The sequence below is a fragment of the Catharus ustulatus genome, chromosome 4, assembly GCF_009819885.2.
Source record: "Catharus ustulatus isolate bCatUst1 chromosome 4, bCatUst1.pri.v2, whole genome shotgun sequence".
Taxonomy (NCBI): Eukaryota; Metazoa; Chordata; class Aves; order Passeriformes; family Turdidae; genus Catharus; species Catharus ustulatus.
In genome coordinates, this window is record NC_046224.1 from 22,126,224 (window position 1) to 22,146,599 (window position 20,376).

Genomic DNA, 20,376 nt, shown 5'->3' on the forward strand with positions numbered 1-20,376 from the left:
ATTTTACTGGCCTTAATTCATCCTATTTCCTTGTGCATTTCAGGTCTAAGTAATTTTTCAATTTGCTTCCAACAGGCCTGTCATTATTTGAAGCCTAATCCCCTGATTTGGACTTACATCAGTGAAAAGCAATATTCAAATGTGACCTATCAACTAAGAGTTTCAGTGTTGTATGGTTTTCATGTTCACAAGGATACTTACTAGTAAAGCCTAGCAAATGCAGCAAATTTGCCAAAACAGTTATAGGTCCCTGGAGTATAGGTCACCCAGAAGAAACAAAAATACCCATTCAACAAGTAGCTTCACTAATCTCAGAGCACCTCAATTTAAGTCATATTAAAGAACATTCTCTAGAAACATTTTCCAATGTCTATGATAAATAATTTTCAAGGCATTCAAAATGTTAAAAAACAATGAAGCATTTGGTTTCATCTTAAAAAACCAAACAAATGGAACCTAGACAATTCACAATGTTGAAAGCCATTTACTCTATTAAATAGCCTAAAGGTATTCCTATTTGCTCCTTTGTAGTTTTCTACCAATAATTCGATTATGATGTTGGAAATCAGTTGGGCATTAGACGAAACTACCTCATATCCTGAACTTCCTTAATTTCCTCTAGATAATTCACAGCTGACCCTGCCTTCGGTCCTTTTAACTGAGGTTTTTGCCAGTCCAGGTAAAATTTTTAAAGTTTTGTCTGCAAGATGAGATAGGACTGCCCACAAAATTATATGCTCGTAACGTTATGCACACATTGCAATATCTGTTACGTGAATTTCTCCTTGGTTTGTGGCACTTAATACATTATCTGGGAAATTCCTGGAGGATAAGCACCGAATCCAGCCCTTAAAACCTTCAGAATATACTGAAAGCAGCACAAGAGCGAGATACTGTGTCCCTGCCCGAGGCAGCGTGGTTGGAACAAGGTGACCCTTAAGGTCCCCTCCAACTCATACCGTTCTGGGACTCCGCATGAGTTCTGAAGCACAGACCTATACCCACTAAAGGCAGCACTAAAACTCTGCTAGCCACAAGTTGCAGCATGTGTAACGAAGTCTTCATCCTGAACGATTCCCGTGCCTGCATATGACACTGAAAACCAGCTCGGCTGGGAGCTCAAGGCAATTTCCCACCTGCTGGATCCTCACTTTGGTTCCCCGCGCCCCTTCAGGGAAGCGGGAGGATGTTCAGAAAGCGCCGGCACCGAACACCCACGAGGCAGCAGGGCCGCGCCGGCCCGGCCGCCGGGGCGCGAGGCGCTCCCGGAGCAGCCCTGAGGGGGCCGGGGCCAGCCCGGCCTGCGGGGTCCCGGCCAGGGCAGCGGGGGCCCGGCGGCCTCGCACCCGCGTCCCGGGCAGCACGGCGCGGAGGCGCGGCTGCCACATGCGGGGCGCGGAGCCCGGCGGTACCCCGGGAGAGCCGCGCTGCATTCTGTACAGCCGAGCCCGGGCCGGGATACCCCTCCCGACCGCCTGGCAACTCCGGGGCTGGGGGCACTCGCGGGACAGCCCCGGTGCCTCCTTTCGTCCCGCCCACCACGGCGAGGGGGCTTCGGCCGGCCACCCCCGCGCCCCCGCTCGCCTCACCTGCGCGGCCGCCCGCCGCCGCCCACAGGAGGACGAGCGCCCAGCACCAGCGGCACACGCTGCCGCCCGTCCGGGCCATGCCGCTGCTCCCCCGCGACTCCTCCGAGCGCCTGGAGGCGGCGGGACTTTGAGAAGTTGCCTGGCTCAGGGCAGGTCTCGCCGCTGCCCCCGCCTCCTCCGGCACCCGCCCCGTGCTGGAGGTGGCCCTGCCGGGGACGGTTGTTGCCCGCGCCGGCCGCCGGCATGTACCCCGGGAGCGGCGGCATCTTTCCTGCCCCGATACGGCTTCGGAGACCCCAAGGCCTGGCTGAGGTGTGGGAACCACTCCGGCCTCGCAGGGTGCCAGCCTGTGGGACCCCTGCGCTTCCCGAGGGTGATTAACCTACAAGGGCGAAGGTTTACCAAGAAAGGCCTCCGGAAAGAGGTGTTGGGCGATGCTTTGTCCAACTATGTATTTTGCTTCACAGGAAGGGCAGATTTCAGCCCTGTTGGGAACAGCAACTGCTGTGTGTGTCCCGGCAGACGAGATGAGGGAACAGAACTTTGCCTAGGGTTACAGATAAAGATAACTTTCCATGGGGTTTTTCATCACACCCGTGATTAAGACCATTTTGAGGCACTGTGTTTTTGTCTCACCCAGTGTTGGGTATTCTGCCATTATCCGAAAAGGGCTATTATTTGGACTTTGTGTTTCAGTAATTGTTTAAGACAGTTTGAATTTGATACCGGTGTCTGTAATAGCCTCATATAACAAGGTCACATGCCAACCAGTTCAGGCCAAATAGCAAGCCTTGGCCCCAAGCCCAGAGTAAGAGCACTGTATCTCCAGGCTGCAAGGATCCTTCCACATCTATCACTGCTTTGTTCTGGGCTCCTTCGCACTTAGAGAGAAGGGAAAAAAACCCAGATATTCAAACCAGAGACCAGGATTTTTTTTAAAGAGTAGTGAAAGTTGATTTTATTGTGATGTGTAAGTAGCGTATGTGCAGGGACAGAACCATATGAAAAAGTCTAACAGAAGATGGGTCCATCACCTCATTGCTAAAGTAGCTATTTCTCTTCACAAAATAATACAAAAATTATCATCTGAAGAACACTGGAAAGAGAAGGGCTGCTGAAAACTAAGCACTGTTTGAAATAATTTTCTCAATCAGTGTCAGCAGACATGCTCTAAAATAATTCGTATCTCAGGGATGTCAGGATGGAACCCATAAAACTCTCCTTTAAAAAGAGGAGTTAGGTCACTTGTATAACTTAAAGATCAGAACAGCTCTGCTTGGGGTAATCATAATGGTCATCTTCAGGCTTGATGAGTCCAGCCCTTGTGACTGCATTACAGCTGTATTTGCTGAGTGTTTCAGCTACAGCAACCAGAATAGCCCAGCAGTGCCCAGTAGTGCAGCAGTCACACCCAAGAACAAAGACATAGAGACAAAGCTTGTTGATTGGCACCATGAGGTAGGAAATAGCAGACTTTATATTTTTATTGTACTCATACTCTTTTTAACACATACCAGTTTTAGCACATCAGGGTTTGTATTTTTTTTTCCTATCTTCATTGCAATGAATGTTTCCATTTGGACAGAGACAGAGGATGGTGTGATATTGCCAGTTTGAGTTTCAGATCAGTTATATATAATGTGAAAGCTATGGCTGTTGGGTACACACTTTCTGCTATTTGTATCACATTCCTGAGTGTAGGAATTCACATTTATTAGGTAAGAGTATAAGCCCTACAGAACATCATTTCTTCATTTTTCCAGTAATCTTTGCACCTCAGATCTATTTACATCTACATTGTTCTTTTGAAGTGTGGATGTGTTCTTACAAGCCAGCTTCTCTTAAAAAGAAAAAACAGAGGCAACTGGATTGCTCTCTTTTAATTCTTTTTATGTTTTTTAGTTGAGCAAAAATGCTGTTCAAAACTATAAAATAGATTTTGCACCAATTTTGTTGTATGAATATTGACCAATATTTGACAATGGTGGAAGTAGTTCTGCTTTGAAAGCCAGCAATGCACAAAAGACCTTTGCAAAAGCAGATGTTATTCACTCACTAGATGTTACTTCTTCATGTGAATGATTTTCTTTCACATGCGGCCCCTGTGCTTTTGTTGCTTTTTAAAGCTGTTTATTAATATCAGTGCTATAGTGTCAGTTGAAGAACTGACACAGTCATCTGAGTAAAATCTGCTTGACTGTAAAACTGCATCCAAAAGTTGAATTGAAAAGATTTGAGGTTAAGAAGTCTAGATAATTTTATTTCCTTAATTTCTGTTTCACTTCTGGTTTGAGGGCAGAAGCAGAAGTGGTGAAAAGATATGAAAGTGTCTTGTTTTGCAAGAATGACAGTTTCCTTTTTCAGGCCCAGGAGATTCAGATAAACTTTAGAAACCATACTTCTGGAATAACCTCTCAGTGTAAGAAATAGAAGTGTTGTGTCTTGAACAAAGTCAGCTTGATTAAAGAAAAAATGTGAAACACAGAGGAAAACAGCAGAAGAAACAAAATAGCAACATATCCAGGTTTTACATATGATATATTTAATGATATTTTCAAATATATTTCTTCAAATAAAAATTGCAAATTAAATACAACATCTAAAGATCATGACAAATTAAGGTTTTGCTGTGAATATTTTCAGAAGTGGATTGTTGAACAGGCTATCACAGTTTAAAAAAAACCTAACTAAAACAAAAAACCCCCACTATTTTTCAGACTCAAGTGCAAACATTTTCATTTACCTCAAATCATGCTGCATTTGTCCTAACAAAGTCATCCAACAATTTCAATGTTACAGCGAAGAGAGGTTTGATTTACTGATAGCGGGTCGGACGGTAAAAAGAACGCTTGAAAAGGTGTTTTCTTTTTCCTCTAACAGAATCTGTAAGCCTCCAGCCTCCACATGAAGTTGTCCAGAGAGTTCCTGCAGCTTTTTGAGTCATACTAGATATCCGGTTTTAAACATACGTGGTAAAATTCTCTGTGCTGACCAGTTGCAGGTATTCCAGCGTACCTGATCGGTAGCTACCTACCCGCGACAGCTCCTGTGTCTTGGATCCTTCTTTTTCCCTTTTCTGAAGACTATTGGTTATCATCTCTGCTAAGTCATCTTGTAACCGCTGCTGATTCTCCCTAAAATCAACAGGATGGGGGAAAAAAAATCAGCAATTCACATTCCTCAGGTCCCTAGAGATTTTTAAACATTTCTATTCCCATGTTTATCTTAATGACATTCACACACTACTGATAAAAAGTGCGGGCAGGACCAAATTCCAGTTCTTAATTTGGGAACAAAAGTCAGGATTTTCATGTGAGTTTTCCAGATAGTAAGGGTCAGTGTCTTTGCACAAGAGGTCTGGAGTTGTGCCATTATTGACCTTAAAAAGTCATGATCACTTGCTTGAAAAGGAAGACACAAATTAGATTCAATCCTAATCAAAACAGTTTTTAGCTCTCAACACCATTACTGGCACCAGGACTTGAACTATTCAACTTCTACTAGGTGGCCTTCAGTAATAGAATTGCCATTGTTTCAGATATTTCTTCAGTGTATTTGGCTTTTGCTGGAGTACCCCACATAGGAAAATTTTTAAGGGGCAATTGTATATGAGGAAGTGAAAACAAAAACATCACTGTGATCTTGCTCAGGAGGTACTTTCAATAGTTGTATTTCAGAAGATTGCTAATTCAATAATTCTCAACAGATAGTTGAGAACAGGTAGTCTCAACAGATCATATTAATTTTAAAAAAGGAGTTTCTGAGTTTACAAAAGAGATGTATCATGAGGTAGTCTTGACAGTATTTCCTGCTCACTTGTAGTTTCCATTGAAATAATAACAAAGCTCATGAGATTCTGTAGCAGATTAAAAATTTTGATTACATCTATTTTGAAAATACCCTGAGAAAACCCTCGTATTCTGCTTAATCTCTTCTTTTCTTTTAGGGAATAAATGAACAGAGAATTTTATTTGTGCAAAGAACATACTGTGTAAGACTCACAACTTACAGTAGAAGCAAGCTAAACATTTACTTATGCATTTCAGGACAAGGGATCCCCACGTATCTGGCAAACACCAATTTGCAATATCATTGCTTCAATTTGTAATGAAACACTGTCATTTCAAAGCAGATGGCAACAAATTCCGACTTAGTGAAGTACCCAGGTGTTTAGAGCAGAAAGTGAGGGACTTTCACATTTAGTGTGTTTGCAGGAAATTGAGGTACTTATATGCAAAATATACACTAAAAATGCAACAAGATATCCTGACTTCAATTTTGCATAGTTGCTCAAAACTTCACTTCCACTATTGCTATATTTTATTCAATTCCAACACAAAATGATGTCTCAGTTCCGGAACATCAACCTCTTGTTTTTTTTAATTATAACTTCTCTAAATGTTAGAAAGTAAGCACTTGTTTAATTTTCAAAGGCTTTATTCCTGTGCAGTACTACAGCATCTTTGTCCATCACTAGCAGAATAGTGCTTGAAATCCTGCAAGTTTCATTCCTCTTACAAATTCCTCCACAAGAGTTCATGGTATTGCAGAGCTGCACACTCAGTCATGGTTATCCTCTTCCTGTAATGTGACACACAGGTGCCACTAGGACTAAACTTGTGGGAATATTAGTGTTTTTTATTTTCCTGTCTGTCTCTTGCTCTTATCACATCTGCAACTTGTCCTGTAAGTCTTACACCCTTTCCAAGGCAAAGAACCTGCTAAACATTTATGTAGACAAACAACCTTCAGCACACACATTGTCCCATGTAATGAATATTTACATGTTTATATGCACATACACTATTAAGCCTCTAAAAACTGAAGGCAAATTCAATGGTATAAAAAATCCACAACAAGTGTCAAGGAGTAACAATAAAGGCTAAAGTGCAAAGAATGGGAATTTCTCTTCCCTTTTCACATCAAAAGATCATCTTACACAGAAGGAGGTGTTGGGAGATTGTATTTCTTGTCCTCAGTACCCGTCAACCAGTAGGTAATTTCTGTTCCTCTGCCCTAAATATATATGACAAAGAAGAGAAACCACAGTTTTGGGATTAGAATGCAATTTTCTGTAGTTAATTTACTTAAATAATACTCTACTGAACATTGCCATGTTTGTCTTTGCTTATTTTGAGTAACTGGTGCTGACAGCAAAGGATTACAAATTAGATGTGAGAAGAAGAAGAATGGGGGAGATGCAGCTGTACACACCTTGTTCCCTGACCTGAAACACAGCTCGTGGGAGAGATGAGCTGTGCTGCCTGCCATCAACTCCCAAGGACAGACAAGTATTAACAGACTGAAATAAATGGATTGGTAGATATTGAAGCATTAACAAATTAACACTAGATTCAGGTTCCCTTTCAGCAGATGACTTCACTCTACAATCTTCTGTTCCAAATGGTATGTTTCATTTATTCTCCATACCTTTATATTGCTTTAATGTATGAGTTAAAGAGCTCTTCATTGCCTACATTGTCTTTATAGAAGTGTCTTCAACCACTAGAGACTACCAATTGATCAGTAATCCTTGTTCCCCAGCTGTTAATTAATTTCTGGGGTACTCTCAGCTATACAATACTTTTTCACTATTCCTCTTCTCTGTGTTCATGCTTGCACATGGTAAAGGTTACCTTCAAGTATGTTTCTCCTCTCTCTTCATACTGGAATTGGCAGTCTGTTCTTTTCAGGATGTTAATTGTGGAACCACTTACATGAATCCTTAAAGCTAAAAAAACAAAAGAGACAATGAAAGCTCAGCCTGGAAACATCTCACATTAAGTATATGTAGAAACTGGTGCTATAATAATCCTTCAATTGTTATCACCATAAATTCTGAGAGCCAAATTAAATGAGAAGCAATTACACTGCTGTATGAAAAATCTGACTCCACTACAGAGCATATCCAGGCAGGAATAGCTGGTACCGCCCTTGATCTGAAATACAGGTGACAGTGGTATCTGTAGTAGTGAGATGTCAAAAGGGAAAAGAGTAATTGTGAGTGACCTATATAGAGAATGCTCATGTGAAGACACTGGGCAGGAGGAGGGAAAACTGGCTCTTGCCTCAGTTCCCTATTGGTGAAGCTGATGACATAATTGCTTCAACTTAAAATACACAGTCAGTGTATTTACACAACAAAACTGTAATACAATTCTAGGTCAAACTAAAATCTGTGGTTCATAGAGTAAAATTAAATTCCAGACACACACTTATCATATCTTCCAGAGGAACTTGGGCAGTGAACCAGCCTACAAACTCCCTGTTACCAGCACTGAAGCATGAACAAGGAACAACTCTTCATTGCCCAGTGAAGTGCCCACTGTCACTTTGGACAATAATTGGTAATCAAAACAAATAGGGCTTCTTTAAAACTTCTGCAAGCTGATAATAAATTGGTTTCAGCTGAAAACAGACACTTCAGTCACAAACTAACCAATAGCCTTTGGTCCTGTTACACTGACAGCTAAAATTAAATTCTTACGCAAGCCTGTGGATTCCATCCGTGAAGCTGTGTTTACTGTATCTCCAAATAAACAGTAACGAGGCATTTTTATTCCAACCACACCAGCTGCACATGGACCTAGAAATGGGATGCAGAGAGAAAAAAAGGGTGAATCAAGAGACCTGATTTATTTGGCAGGTGTATCACTATTGCAACCAGCGCCTGGTTGAACTGTGCATTCCTCACTAATGACAATACTTTCTACCTCACTTCCCGCAGTATCTTGTGGTCTCCCACTACAAACCAAGCCTAGCTCTGTTATTCTTGCATAATCCAATAAGATCATAAAAAGGACACCGCTGCATAGTGTTGATTGTATTTAAGCACAGCTTCTGTGCAGGAACAAAAAAGTACATTTATTAACTGTCAGGTTTGGAAGCAAGAGAAAAATAGAATAAGCTTCATTATGCAAGGGTGAATAGTGGTGCCTCAAGAGGCTTCCCAGTGCCTCAGTCACTTTCTCTGATGTGTTCCTTCCCTGGCAGCTGGTGTTGAGGTGGTTGAGGAATTTCCCAAAGTTGTTGCACTGGAGTTCTCCTTTGACAAAAAATATTTTTACAGATAAGTTAAAACATTAAGTCCCACACAGACTCAACAAAAGTGTGGCCTCCAAAAGCACAAAATACAGCCTTGCATTTTTTGCCTAGATAAGCATAGCTGGCCATGACTGATCTCCGCTTCAGTCAGAGAAAAATAATCTGTATCAAATCCAATTTGATACAACTGGTTTAATCACACCAGGAACAGTGGCTGTTCCTCATCCTAGCTACTGACTTAGGCTGTGAATTAATAGCTATGGGCTATTTGACTACAGGAGGAACAAAATAGTGACTTATTTACTTCTGTTACTCTTCCTCTATGAACATTTTTTTCAATCTGATTCTTCATGGGGAGGGCAGCTGTATATGGTGTATGATCTTGTATGGATGTTAATTCTGTGCAAAACCAGGCAACAGCATTGTCACTGTTGATCTAGCACTACTGTGTACCAGAGTGAATTCCAATGCGAATCCAGACAGGCAGCCCTGGCAGATGTCTCAGTTCAAAAGATCCCATGAAGCTGAGGATGTCCAGAGCCATCATGGAGATGTCCACGGCGTGCCGGTTTCCATTCCTCTTTGGTAAACCACTCACCACCATGTAAGCATCACCAATGGTCTCCACCTGTGGAAATGAAATCAGAGCTCACTATTTCCAGACATAGAAAAGTATCTCTTTAGTTTAAAGCAGAAAGATTTTATCAGATCCTCTTGTTCATGACTGAACATTTCTTCCCCTGAGAGCCGGATTGATTAGTTTAAGGTAGCTGACACCATTTGGGTATATGAGTGTTTATAACTATACCCAACATTCCAATTAATAAATGTGTGACCACCTACTGTACGAAATTTGGTAAAAGTAGGCACAGTGAGAGCATATTTAAATGAATTAATCCTGACCTGTTTTTTTTCTCTTTTTGCTTTGCTTAGAATGCAGATTCCCAAATCCACCACATCATGCACCTTAAATGAGCAGAAGTCCAGAGCTAATCACCTTGTAAACATCATGATGGTCAAGAATGTGGTCAAAGTTCTTGTAGATATCGTTGAGCATATCTACGACCTCCATAGGAGTGCTGTATTTGCAGAGCGTGGTAAAGCCAACAATGTCACTGAAGTAGATAGTGACTTCTTCAAACAGCTCTGGCTCTACCAGGCCAGTCTCCTTCAAAGACTTTACTACTGGCCTGTGGAAATAGAGAAGGCAGGAACACAGATGACTAGTGTTTACTACTAAAGGTATTTTTTCATGTAACCCAATCACACTATTGCTATCTGTGTAGGAAAGATTAAATAGTTTGCTAAAAACTGCCATTATAATCACATTTTCAATGCCCATAATGCCTTTCAGACATGGACCTCAAAGCACTTACTATGGTAATTAATGCGCTATAGACTTTCAAAATTCAAGTGTGGGAATAGCCATGAGGGAACTGAGACACAGGCAACTGAGCTTCTTGGTTAAGGTCAGAAACAGGGATATTGGGTCAAATTTAAAACTGAAATTCTGAACTTCCTGACATGTAGACCTACATTCTACCCATACAACAAGTAATAACAGACATATTTTTCTGTTTTTCCAGCACAGAAGTAATTTCATTATAATAATTACATCAATTCATCCTGATTGCAGATGAGATATCTTAGTCTGGTAATTTATGGAAGGAAAATTCAATGCCATGACAGTCAATGTCTATTCAAGAGGGAACTTCTTTTCCTTGCAATTCTAAATCCAGTCAAATATCTGTTCCTAGTGGTGATATTAGAAGAAAAGAACTGAAAGATACCCAGAAAATTATAGGTTTTGCACAATGCGGTGTTCCATCTACAATGAAACAATAACAGAGTAGTAGGAATAACAAAGAGTAGAAGGAGACATGAATTCCTTGTTGCACTGTCTATACTGTGAGGAGATCAGCCAGATCATTCCTGATTTCCCTCAAAACTAGAACTGGATTGAACCAACACTTTTTTGGTTGTTTTTGTGTGGGGGAAGGGGGTGTTTGTTTGTTTTTATTTTTTGGGTTTTTTTTGTTTGTTGGTTGGTTTTTTTTTGTTTGGGTTTTTTGGGGTTTTTGTTTGTTGTTGTTGTTGGGGTTTGTTTGTTTGTTTTGGGTTTTTTTTTTTGTGATGAGTCATAAAATCAATAACCTGACTACTGAAATATGGCATGCCAGGATAGTTTTACTATTCCAAATGTGTGTAATTCCCAAGTTATGGGTATTATCAATATTAAAATGTCAATTACACTTCTCCTATAGCATACTCTGAAGAATTCATCTAGTCCAATATGGCCCAGCCAACCTTAGCCCCTCTCTTGCACTGCTAAACCCCAGCCTGAAGTTGGGCTCCACTATTGCTCTTCAGCTGAAGACACTCCTTTTAACCAGCAAGGTTCTGGAGCAGAGCAGAGCTCTGTGATGTGGGATCACTGTAGATCTGTGTTCCCTGGAAGGCAGTGAAAGAAAGGCTTATGCTGGAAAGGGGGATCCTGTGCATGAAAAATATTGAACAAGATAATGGGCATGAAATTCTACCATAGGGTGGAGAGCTCAGCAACAGCTGCTTCTTTTTTCTTTCCTTGCAGGATTAAATTAGATGGGAAGAAAGTAGAACATAAACATTAAATCCTATCCCCTACTCTGCAAGAATTGGATGTACATAAATAAAATGCCAGCAGAAATCCTCCTGGCCAGTTACCTGGGAAGTAACATAAAGTTAAGCCTGTCTGCTCTGTCTCTCTCTGCTTTGTACAGCTCTGTCCTTTCCTCCACCAGGTGTTCCAAGTTCCGGGAGTACAGCTGTAGACGCCGGATCAGGGTATCCATGTAGCTTTCATTGGTTTGGCCATGGAAATTACTGCAAATAACAGAATTACACAGGAATCAAAAAGACTGATAGATGTACATTGTTGAGAGCAGCTAAAAGGAGGCAAAAAAGCAGCAACAGAAAACTTCTCCAGTGTTTGGCTTCCCTGTACTTAGAATGCACAGTGCCTCAAGTCCATCGTAGATGAATTGAAAGTCTGTAATCCACATGTGTCAGTTGGAGTTGGTAATTCTTAAAGTACCCTTCAATCACCTAACCCTGCTAGTACTGTCAACTCCAGATTACCTTAGGTAACCCAGGAACATTCATTCGTAAAAAGTAGCTGAGAAGCTCAAATTCTGAGAGGAAGCTAAAAATAGTAGGTAGAAAATTACATGTAATATTTAGATGGGGATTTCAGCCAGAAGAATTACGAGAATTTGGGGCTGTCTATTTAGAAGATGGAAGAATACAGTGGAACAATAAACAGCCCCAGGGCTAGTTTTATTCACAAAATCCTGCAGACTTAAGTGTACTAACCCCTGGGAGCAGAAGTGTGGCAACATGAACCACTCAAACCCCTGTTCGTCTGGGCAGCCTGCACTCACCAAAGCAGTCTGAAAGTAATTGGGACCAGGCTGACCAGATTAGTATTGTATCTAACAGGACTTCAAAATCACTCTTGCTTTAAAAATTTTCTATCAGGGATGCATCATCTTAGACCCATGTGAGAACACCATATTGCATGTGACAAGAGGTAGCCTCTTTGCTTTTGTAGGATGAGCTGAATCAGAAGGTCTATATTCAGCTGCAGAAAGGTTATTCAACTGATACATGTAGTTATGCACAGTACAGCTGTTCTGTCCATGTAAAGTGTAAAATGATGCTGTTGGGGTTTGTTGATGGAGAGAGCCATAAAAACTGGGGAGCAATGTCCCAGGAGAAGTGATTAAAAGCTCACAGTTTGATCACTGGAATAATTAATTCATACCAAATTCTGCAGGAACAATGCAGCATTGTCCAGGTGAAAGGCCTGTGTAACTCCACAGGGTTTATCCAGCTACAACCCTTATTATTTTCCCACAACTTTGTACCACCAAAGCCCTGTAATTAATACTTCTTGTGAGTTGCAACTCAACATTTCTAGTTAGCTTAATTTGGGACCATCCAAACTTTCAAATCATCATTCAAACATCTATGCGCATTCATTTACCAAAACTTAAATGACATGAGTCACTATCCAACTCTTGACTAGAGACAGGGAGGGAATTACTTGATTGGTTTAAATCCTTAATTATCCAGCTTGCTACTTTCATAATGTACCAATTTGAGGTATGGTGGTCATCTCACCCTCACTCAACTAGTACATCGTACACAGGTGTATGTATACAAAATATGCATGCTCACATGTTCACCTACTTTTCTGCCAAAGAATAAAAGAGGATCTAAGTGAAGACACTAGGATTTTCCACTGACTGAATCATAATCACATCAATTTACACACTTAGAAATATGAGCTTTCTAATAGAGGAGGAGTTTGGAGCATCTTAAAAAACACAGCCCCTGCTACTCACCTGAATATTTTAGCCAGAGTACTCTCAATTTTCTTAAAGTCAGGCCTTTTTTCTGGATCTTCCTCCCAGCAGCTTTTTACTAGTGTATATACCTTCAAACAAAAATGTAAGGAAAAGTCCACCTGAGTAATGGATATAGACAGAGTAGTGCTAAACAACACCAGTCCATTAGGGAATTTCTGGTTAATCTTGATTAGCAACATATTAAATTGTGTGACTAATTGACTTGAATCTATGGTTAGAACACTCATTGCAGGCATCTGAACTCTGTGATGACTAGTGACATATCTTAACTTGAATTTGCAATACACAAATGAAAGGAAGGTAAATGGATCCAGTCTTGCAGACTGCTGCCAGACACAGTTACTGACATGGTGGTAAATGCTGTGGAAATTATATTTCCAACATTCTCTGTTTGAGATTTTTCTGAAACTGGTTATTCAGCCAAAAAGAATGGGATTGATTGCTGAATATGTGAATATCTACAATACAGACATTTGCACCCAAGCAAGAAGCCATAGGGGCTATATCAGTGGAGAGATGTATACTTGAGGTGTAATTTATCCCATCTCAAGAATATCTAAAAAAAGTCAGAAGAGTGGCACCATATAAGTGTCTGTTTCTTTCCAGTGAAATAATTTCCATGAGTCATATTTCACATTGCTGGTAAAAACTACAGAATGCAATTTCTTCCCAGAAGTTTGGGCATTTGGCATAAAATGCATAGCTTTCACCTTCCCATGATCATAGGCTTTATTTTGGCCAAGACTTCCACCCATCACCCAGAAAATGGCTTCATTAATTATTAACTTACTTCCATCTGTCTTTCTCCCACTGTTTCCAAGGTCAGGTCTGGTCGAAAAGGCTTCGCTCCTTTGCCACTCTCCACTCTGTAAAGTTTCTCTAGTACATGAAAAAGATCAACGTTTTAAACAAAAAAGTGTAAGAAAGATATTTATTGTGTATAGCAGTCTATGATGTTACAGGATACTGTACAAACGGAAGTCTTGACGACAGTTCTCTCATTTTGATGTGAATTTCAACTTTGTAACTTTTCTAAATATATGGCACAAGACCAAACAGGTTGGCTTGAAGGCCCCTGAAAGCAAAATGAATAGAAATGTACATGAATATTTTTGGGTCATGGTAGACATGGTTATGGCATCTTCCCAAATGCATGTTGGGCATTATTAGTATTCCTCTCAGCATGAAGTATAATTGCAGTAAAAAAAAATGTGAAAAGCCCATTGCAACTTGACCAAAAGTGTGGAGATATATGCTGCTCATTAGAGCAGTTCAAATCATCCTGTAGATGCTTAACTTCCTTAAAAACTAAGCTATTAATATAAATGGGTTAAAAGCATTGCATTTGTTAACTCATTTGTACTCCTAGTCATTAAACTCATTCTATTAAAATTATTTGGACTTTGAACACATTAAAATCAGGCTGAATTTGCACAACTCAATTTAGCCACAGCAAGAGAGAGCTAAAGCAAAAACATCTTCCTTCGTTTTTCTCCTGCAGAGTTCAAGAATTCCAGGGGAAAGGGGGTTGTTTAAAAAAAGAGAACTAATTTTTTACTTCTGAAGTAAAGGGAAATTGAAAAGGATCTGTGAATCAGAACAGATTATTTATTAATAATGTCTGATTATATTTAGGATGACATGAGGAAGGTTTGTAATTGCACTGGTCTGAGGCAGCTACAGCTGCCTAAACATGCCCAGTGTGCATGATCACTCCAAAATAATACAGCAGCTTCCAACTTTTTAATACAGAAATTACATAGAGAACGAGCAGAAAACATGAGTCTCCCAAATGCTACAGAGTGGAGAAACTGCTGAGAAGTCTTTTGTGGGCTAGGAGACAGGAAAGTGTGTGTAGGGCTCATGCATGCAGGAGGAATGTGCTGGATTTCCATGTACACCTGAGCAAGGAAGTAACAGCACTTATTAGCAGTACTGCAATTAGTCAGTGGCAGAAAGTAGTGGAACAAGGCAGTAGATTGAACTGAGCGTTGGTACATGGCAAGATTTCACAGTCTTGAGCAGTGAATGAGGTGTTTGTGCAGAAGAGTGGAGTAACCAGACAGGGAAGAGCTTCTTGCAGAGATGTCAGTGAAGAGGACTGTGACCTACTTACTTCTACACATTAGAAATCTAGTTCTGTATACCTGTCATGGGACTTCTTCTCTCTCATTAGCAGCAATATTATTGTACATTAAGCTGATTGATACATATTTTCATGTTGAGAAAACTGGCTCACTGAGTAACTGAAAGTAGAGTTTAATTTTTCTAAGCTGGTGGATGGAGCTCAGGTATGCGGTTTTTTAAATAAGTCTTTTAAAGTCTGAACACAGTCCTTGATGCTGTCATTTAAGCCTGGAGAAGCAGTTTTATCAGTTGTCCTGAAATATCAATATCATGCCTTCTAATTTGCAGAGACTAACTTCTGATAGCCTAGCCATTGAAAGAGTTTCTCTCATGACTTAAAAACCAAATTAATTTAGCATACAACAGGGCCGTTTCTTTGTCCATTACCACTGACTCTAATTTGGTACTTTTTCCCTTCATTTTATCTTGGATATTTATAAATTAATGACCACCCAAGTCTGAGCTACTGTCTTCCAAAGTTATATGATGCCACAAACAAAATGCAGAAGTGTTTGAATAAATATGGCTCACTGTCTTGCTCATCTTAGCTAATGAGTGAATCAGGCATTTAAATGAGGGGCAATTTCAGCAATATGTAATAAAACTAATTCCTTTCTGTTACATGAAATTTGATGAACTGATGAACACATTTTACTCAACTTGCATAAACAAAAGTCAAGAATAATACCAGAAGCCATTAGAGCAGCAATATGCATATTCGACATCTAATAATGCTTTTATGGAAAAAAGTTTTGTGGAGAAAACAATCTCCTCACTGAAAGAAAAATATATAATTTCAGATGACATTTACAAAGCAGATTATTTTTTTAAGTTACAGTGGACTCAGACTTAGCAAATGGATCTCATGCCTAGTAAATTTATTGTTGTCTTACCTCACACACTAATATGTAACCATCTCCAGCAACATCACTCAGGTGCTGTTAGGTACCTAGCTTAGGTGCTACAAATTCTTTAAGTTGCATAGATTAACCTCATGCTGTTTGGAAAGGACAGAATACAGTGTTAAGATACAGGTCAAAGATAAAACAAGGAACCAGGTTCTGACTATGACAGCCAGAGTCAAACACAGAGCAGTGAGGATGCCACCACGTCTCAGAAAATCTAAGAAACACTATGTCTGAACTTAATAATCATTAACACAATGCAGAAAGACTGAAACTGCTCAACAAGCAGTTAAAAGAATGTAGTTTGCTACGGATTTGCTTTACAAGTCAAAATGAGCAAGGTAGGGTATTGCACTTTCCTTTCTCCACGTTGGCAATATTTGTAAAATTCCTGCATCCATAAGGATTGTGCCTGCCTCTTCTCAAGAAATAGGAATAGAAAAGCTTTATTTTCTCTACCTATTATTAAGCATGGAATCCTGAAGAGTTTGTTTTAAGGGGAACAGCCATTTCTAATCTCATTTAGATCTTCATTTATATTATAGTTAGTGATGTCAAAAACTGTGTTTCCCCAAATATGAATGCAGATTTTTGATAATGTAGGATGATGAACAAGCCACAAAAATTATTCTCAAATGTGACTCAGTAAAAGAGCTATTAGGCTGTTGAGCTGCTGCTCTAGGTGTTTTAACGAATGTGAGGCGGATCTAACAGAATGACTCAGAGGTAAAGGCAATGTCTAAATTTGTTGTTAGTAACTGTTGTTAGTCACTAGGAAAATCCCAAACCCACACATGTTTTTCTGTCAGTTCTAGTATATAATAATGCCTGGATTCTGGGAATTGGGATGTGATCAGGCTGGATAGGGGTGGATATTGTCCCGGTTTTAGCTAGGGTGGTTAATTTCTTCTCAGAAACTGTTAGCATGTTGCGTTTTGAATTTGGAATTAGAATGGTGTCGATAATACATTGATGTTTTGGTATTTTGTTAAGCTGTATTTATCCTAAATCAAAGATTTTTTTTTTTTTTTTTTTCTAAAACTTGTCTCAGGTCCTCTGCCAGTGAGGGGGTACACAAAAGAAACTGGGAGAGAGCATAGCTGGGACAGGTGACTCAGACTGACCAAAGGGATATTCCACACCAAAGAATGTCATGCCTGACATATAAACTGGGGGAAGTTACCTGGAGGGAGGATTGTCTGTGTTCAGGAAGGGGAGTCTGGTATCGGTCTGCAGGTACTGAGGAATTTCATTGTTCATCACTTGTTTTTCCCTTTTTATTATCATTATTACTATAATTTATCATTAATATATTGTATTTTACTTTATTTTCTATTATTTAACTGTGCTTACCTCAACCTGTAAGTTTTACTTTGATTCTCCTCCTCATTCTAACAGGGGGAAGGACAGTAGAGAGTGGGGGTTGAGCAAGTGGCTGCATGGTGCTAAATTCCCAGCTGGGCTTAAAACCACAACAGCCACTCAAAAACAATGTCACAAAATGCACAATACAGAGTTTAATAGATGCACTACAGGAGGAGATGATTTTTCTGACAGAAGTTAAATTGCTGAAGTTAATTATAACCAGCTTGAATGAAGTCTGAATTGCCAGTTTTTAAATGCCAACAGTTCGTATGTCATGCTGAGGTTTTGTTGTTCTATGTTGACAATGCTGATTTATGCTGCCTAAAATAAATGGCATATTACATGTTGTTTACAAGTCGAAATAGAAAAACCTTTGAGGCCTTTAAATGTTACAGTATGTCTGGACAGCAATGTATAATGTTAACTTCCGCAATGCTGTGCTCCAGGTGAGAAGGGAAGAGAAAGGGCAAGAAAACTCAATGCAAACTTTATTTACAAGAGAAGTAGGGACACGTGCCCCCACAGTGAGATCCTTCAAACAGGCTCTTCATTCACTACGCAGAGAAAGGAGCAGCTGTTCAAGAAGTTATCAGAGACAGTGCCTTTCACAAAACATGGAGAACAGGCCAGTTCCAGCTGCCACCATCCCAGAAGGCTGTAATAGAGGAGAAATCTGTGGAATTACCTCTGTTGTCCCGGCAGTGTCCAGTGTAGAACGTCTCTCTGCGCAGGATGATTTCTTGAGCAATGATCCCATAGCTGTATACATCACCCTTCTGAGATACATCAGCATGCCGGAGATGCTCAGGAGCTGTCCACAGGTCTGAAGATCAAGATGGCAATGGGGAATGATGTAAAGGGAAAGAAGTACAGTAATTTCACGATTATGAGCCGCACTGAGTATAAGCCGCATCTCCGGGTGTCGGCAACTTTTCGTTCTTTGTCCATATATAAGCCGCACCTGATTATAAGCCGCACGTTACAATACAGAGTGTGATAAAAGGTATCTATTCTATCACCATCTGTTGAGGGTGGAGGCAGTGACCCTTATCTCAATGGCAGATATTCTGCTAATGGGCCATCCATTGAAACCAGGCAGGGCATTGTTCTTTATCTTTTCACAACCCATCCTTCCTCCAGCAAGTAATTTTCTGCTAATGGCCATTGAGTCCCACTGTGTGACTGATAAAATTACTGCATCCCATTGGAAGAGCCAGGGGGAAGAGCCCAACACTTCTTACCAAGATAAAAACAGAGGTTTTGGAACACTAAGGGAGCCCTTTTCTCCACTGGACTCCAGAGGAAAACTGGATTTCTCCACATCACCGCTGGACCTTCGGAGGGAAACTGCACCTTCTGCAGGAGCACTACTTCAACTGAATCACATCTGTCACTGCAAGAGGACTGCAACCACCATTTAACGGGACTGCTACCAACACCTTGCCTGATGGGGTGTCAGGTTGTACTCTGACTTTGTCAGGGTTTGGAGTTTGTTTCTTTGTAGTACTGTATTTCTATTTTAATTTCCCTAGAAAGGAACTGTTATTGCTAATTCCCATATTTTTGCCTGAAAGCCCCTTGATTTAAAAATTATAATAATTTGGAGGGAAGAATTCTCCATTTCAAAGAGAAGTTCCTGCCTTTCTCAGCAGACACCTGTCCTCCAAACTAAAACAGCAATTTTTCGTTCTTTGTCCATAGATAAGCCGCACCTGATTAGAAGCCGCACTTTGGGTTCGGACCAAAATAGTGCGACTTATAATCGTGAAATTACTGTAAAAAGGGTGATCTTTCTCAGACCATCCACCAGCTACAAAGACATTTGCTTTTACTCTTTTCATATCCAGTCCAGAGCCCACTGGTATTGTGTATCTCCTACTTTAGCATTTTTCTTCAGAAGCTGACATCAATACAGGTTAGATAAACCTCTGATGTAATTTTCAATTTTCTGGAATTTGCTGACCCTACTACTTTCCACTGTAGATGCAGACTCTTACACCTTCGGAAAAATTATGTTTATTGGCAATGAACTTGCTTTTCATAGCCACATTTCACAGGCTTCTTAGAAATAGCCTACGTATCTGGATAAGACCAAGGAATGCCAGTGCTATAATAAAAAAGCCCTGAGCTATAATTTATTGAGCAAGGAGATGCAAGAAGTTTTTTTATACACAGTGTCTGATGACAAGACTGCAATATTTCCCAATGGCCTTGATATCAGGAAGCTACTGAAATAATTCTCAAGTGCTTTTGAGCCTGACACAGTATTTATTACCTGCTCATAACTACTTGCTTTCTACAAAAATTATTAATCTGTATTTCTAGTACAATGAGCACCATTATACCTCAAAACCAGAATGCTGCCATGGTACAACAACTGTGACATGCTGGTGACATTATCGTAACAGTGATCTGAACACAGTGTCCCTGAAGACAGTGTTGTGATGTTAAGCTGTAACATCCAGCCACAATGAATCTGTGGAACTCTTGTGAAACAGTGAGTTTTCTTCAAGGACATAGACTGAGTAGCCAGAAATTTTGAGGCTGCTTACAAGCAATAAAAGAAGATAAATACATCACAATGGAATAATAATATAAAATTAATTAAATAGTTTGTAAAATGAAGAATGAATAGAACATTTATGTTCAGTGCACTTTTCTTAGTCCTTTTTTATGTTCTTATTGGTACTCTTTAGTATGTTTGTGTCTGAATATAAAAATTTTCTCCAAACCAGTTGCAACCAGTTTCTTTTCATGTCATATGCTGCAGTTACAGCACAGTGCTGTGCTTATTATACCTCTACTCTACAGATACATATGACATAATTTCAGATGGGCTCATCTTTTCATTACAGATCAAGTAAGAAGGGAAAGATGAGTAGAAAGGACTGTTCTGTTTTGTAAGGTGAATACAAAATGTAAAGAAAAGCTACTAAT

The 20,376-nt window shown here is 40.1% G+C and overlaps 2 protein-coding genes across 2 annotated transcripts in view; both read right to left on the minus strand.

Annotated features, from left to right (window-relative positions):
• The window catches only part of PLBD1 (phospholipase B domain containing 1), a 35,667-nt gene extending 33,990 nt beyond the window's left edge, over positions 1-1,677 (minus strand). Inside the window, exon 1 of the mRNA XM_033058282.1 lies at positions 1,590-1,677. Within this exon, the coding sequence (XP_032914173.1) occupies positions 1,590-1,668 (79 nt within the window). The 5' untranslated portion in view covers positions 1,669-1,677. The remainder of the gene's footprint in view (positions 1-1,589) is intronic.
• A 2,756-nt stretch (positions 1,678-4,433) lies between these two features.
• The window catches only part of GUCY2C (guanylate cyclase 2C), a 46,028-nt gene continuing 30,085 nt past the window's right edge, over positions 4,434-20,376 (minus strand). The window contains exons 18-27 of the mRNA XM_033058424.1: positions 18,125-18,262; positions 13,833-13,921; positions 13,019-13,110; positions 11,337-11,495; positions 9,631-9,823; positions 9,087-9,261; positions 8,077-8,175; positions 7,226-7,320; positions 6,529-6,605; positions 4,434-4,723 (exon numbers count right to left, since the gene is read on the minus strand). Coding sequence (XP_032914315.1) covers positions 4,549-4,723; positions 6,529-6,605; positions 7,226-7,320; positions 8,077-8,175; positions 9,087-9,261; positions 9,631-9,823; positions 11,337-11,495; positions 13,019-13,110; positions 13,833-13,921; positions 18,125-18,262 — 1,292 coding nt within the window. The 3' untranslated portion in view covers positions 4,434-4,548. The remainder of the gene's footprint in view (positions 4,724-6,528; positions 6,606-7,225; positions 7,321-8,076; positions 8,176-9,086; positions 9,262-9,630; positions 9,824-11,336; positions 11,496-13,018; positions 13,111-13,832; positions 13,922-18,124; positions 18,263-20,376) is intronic.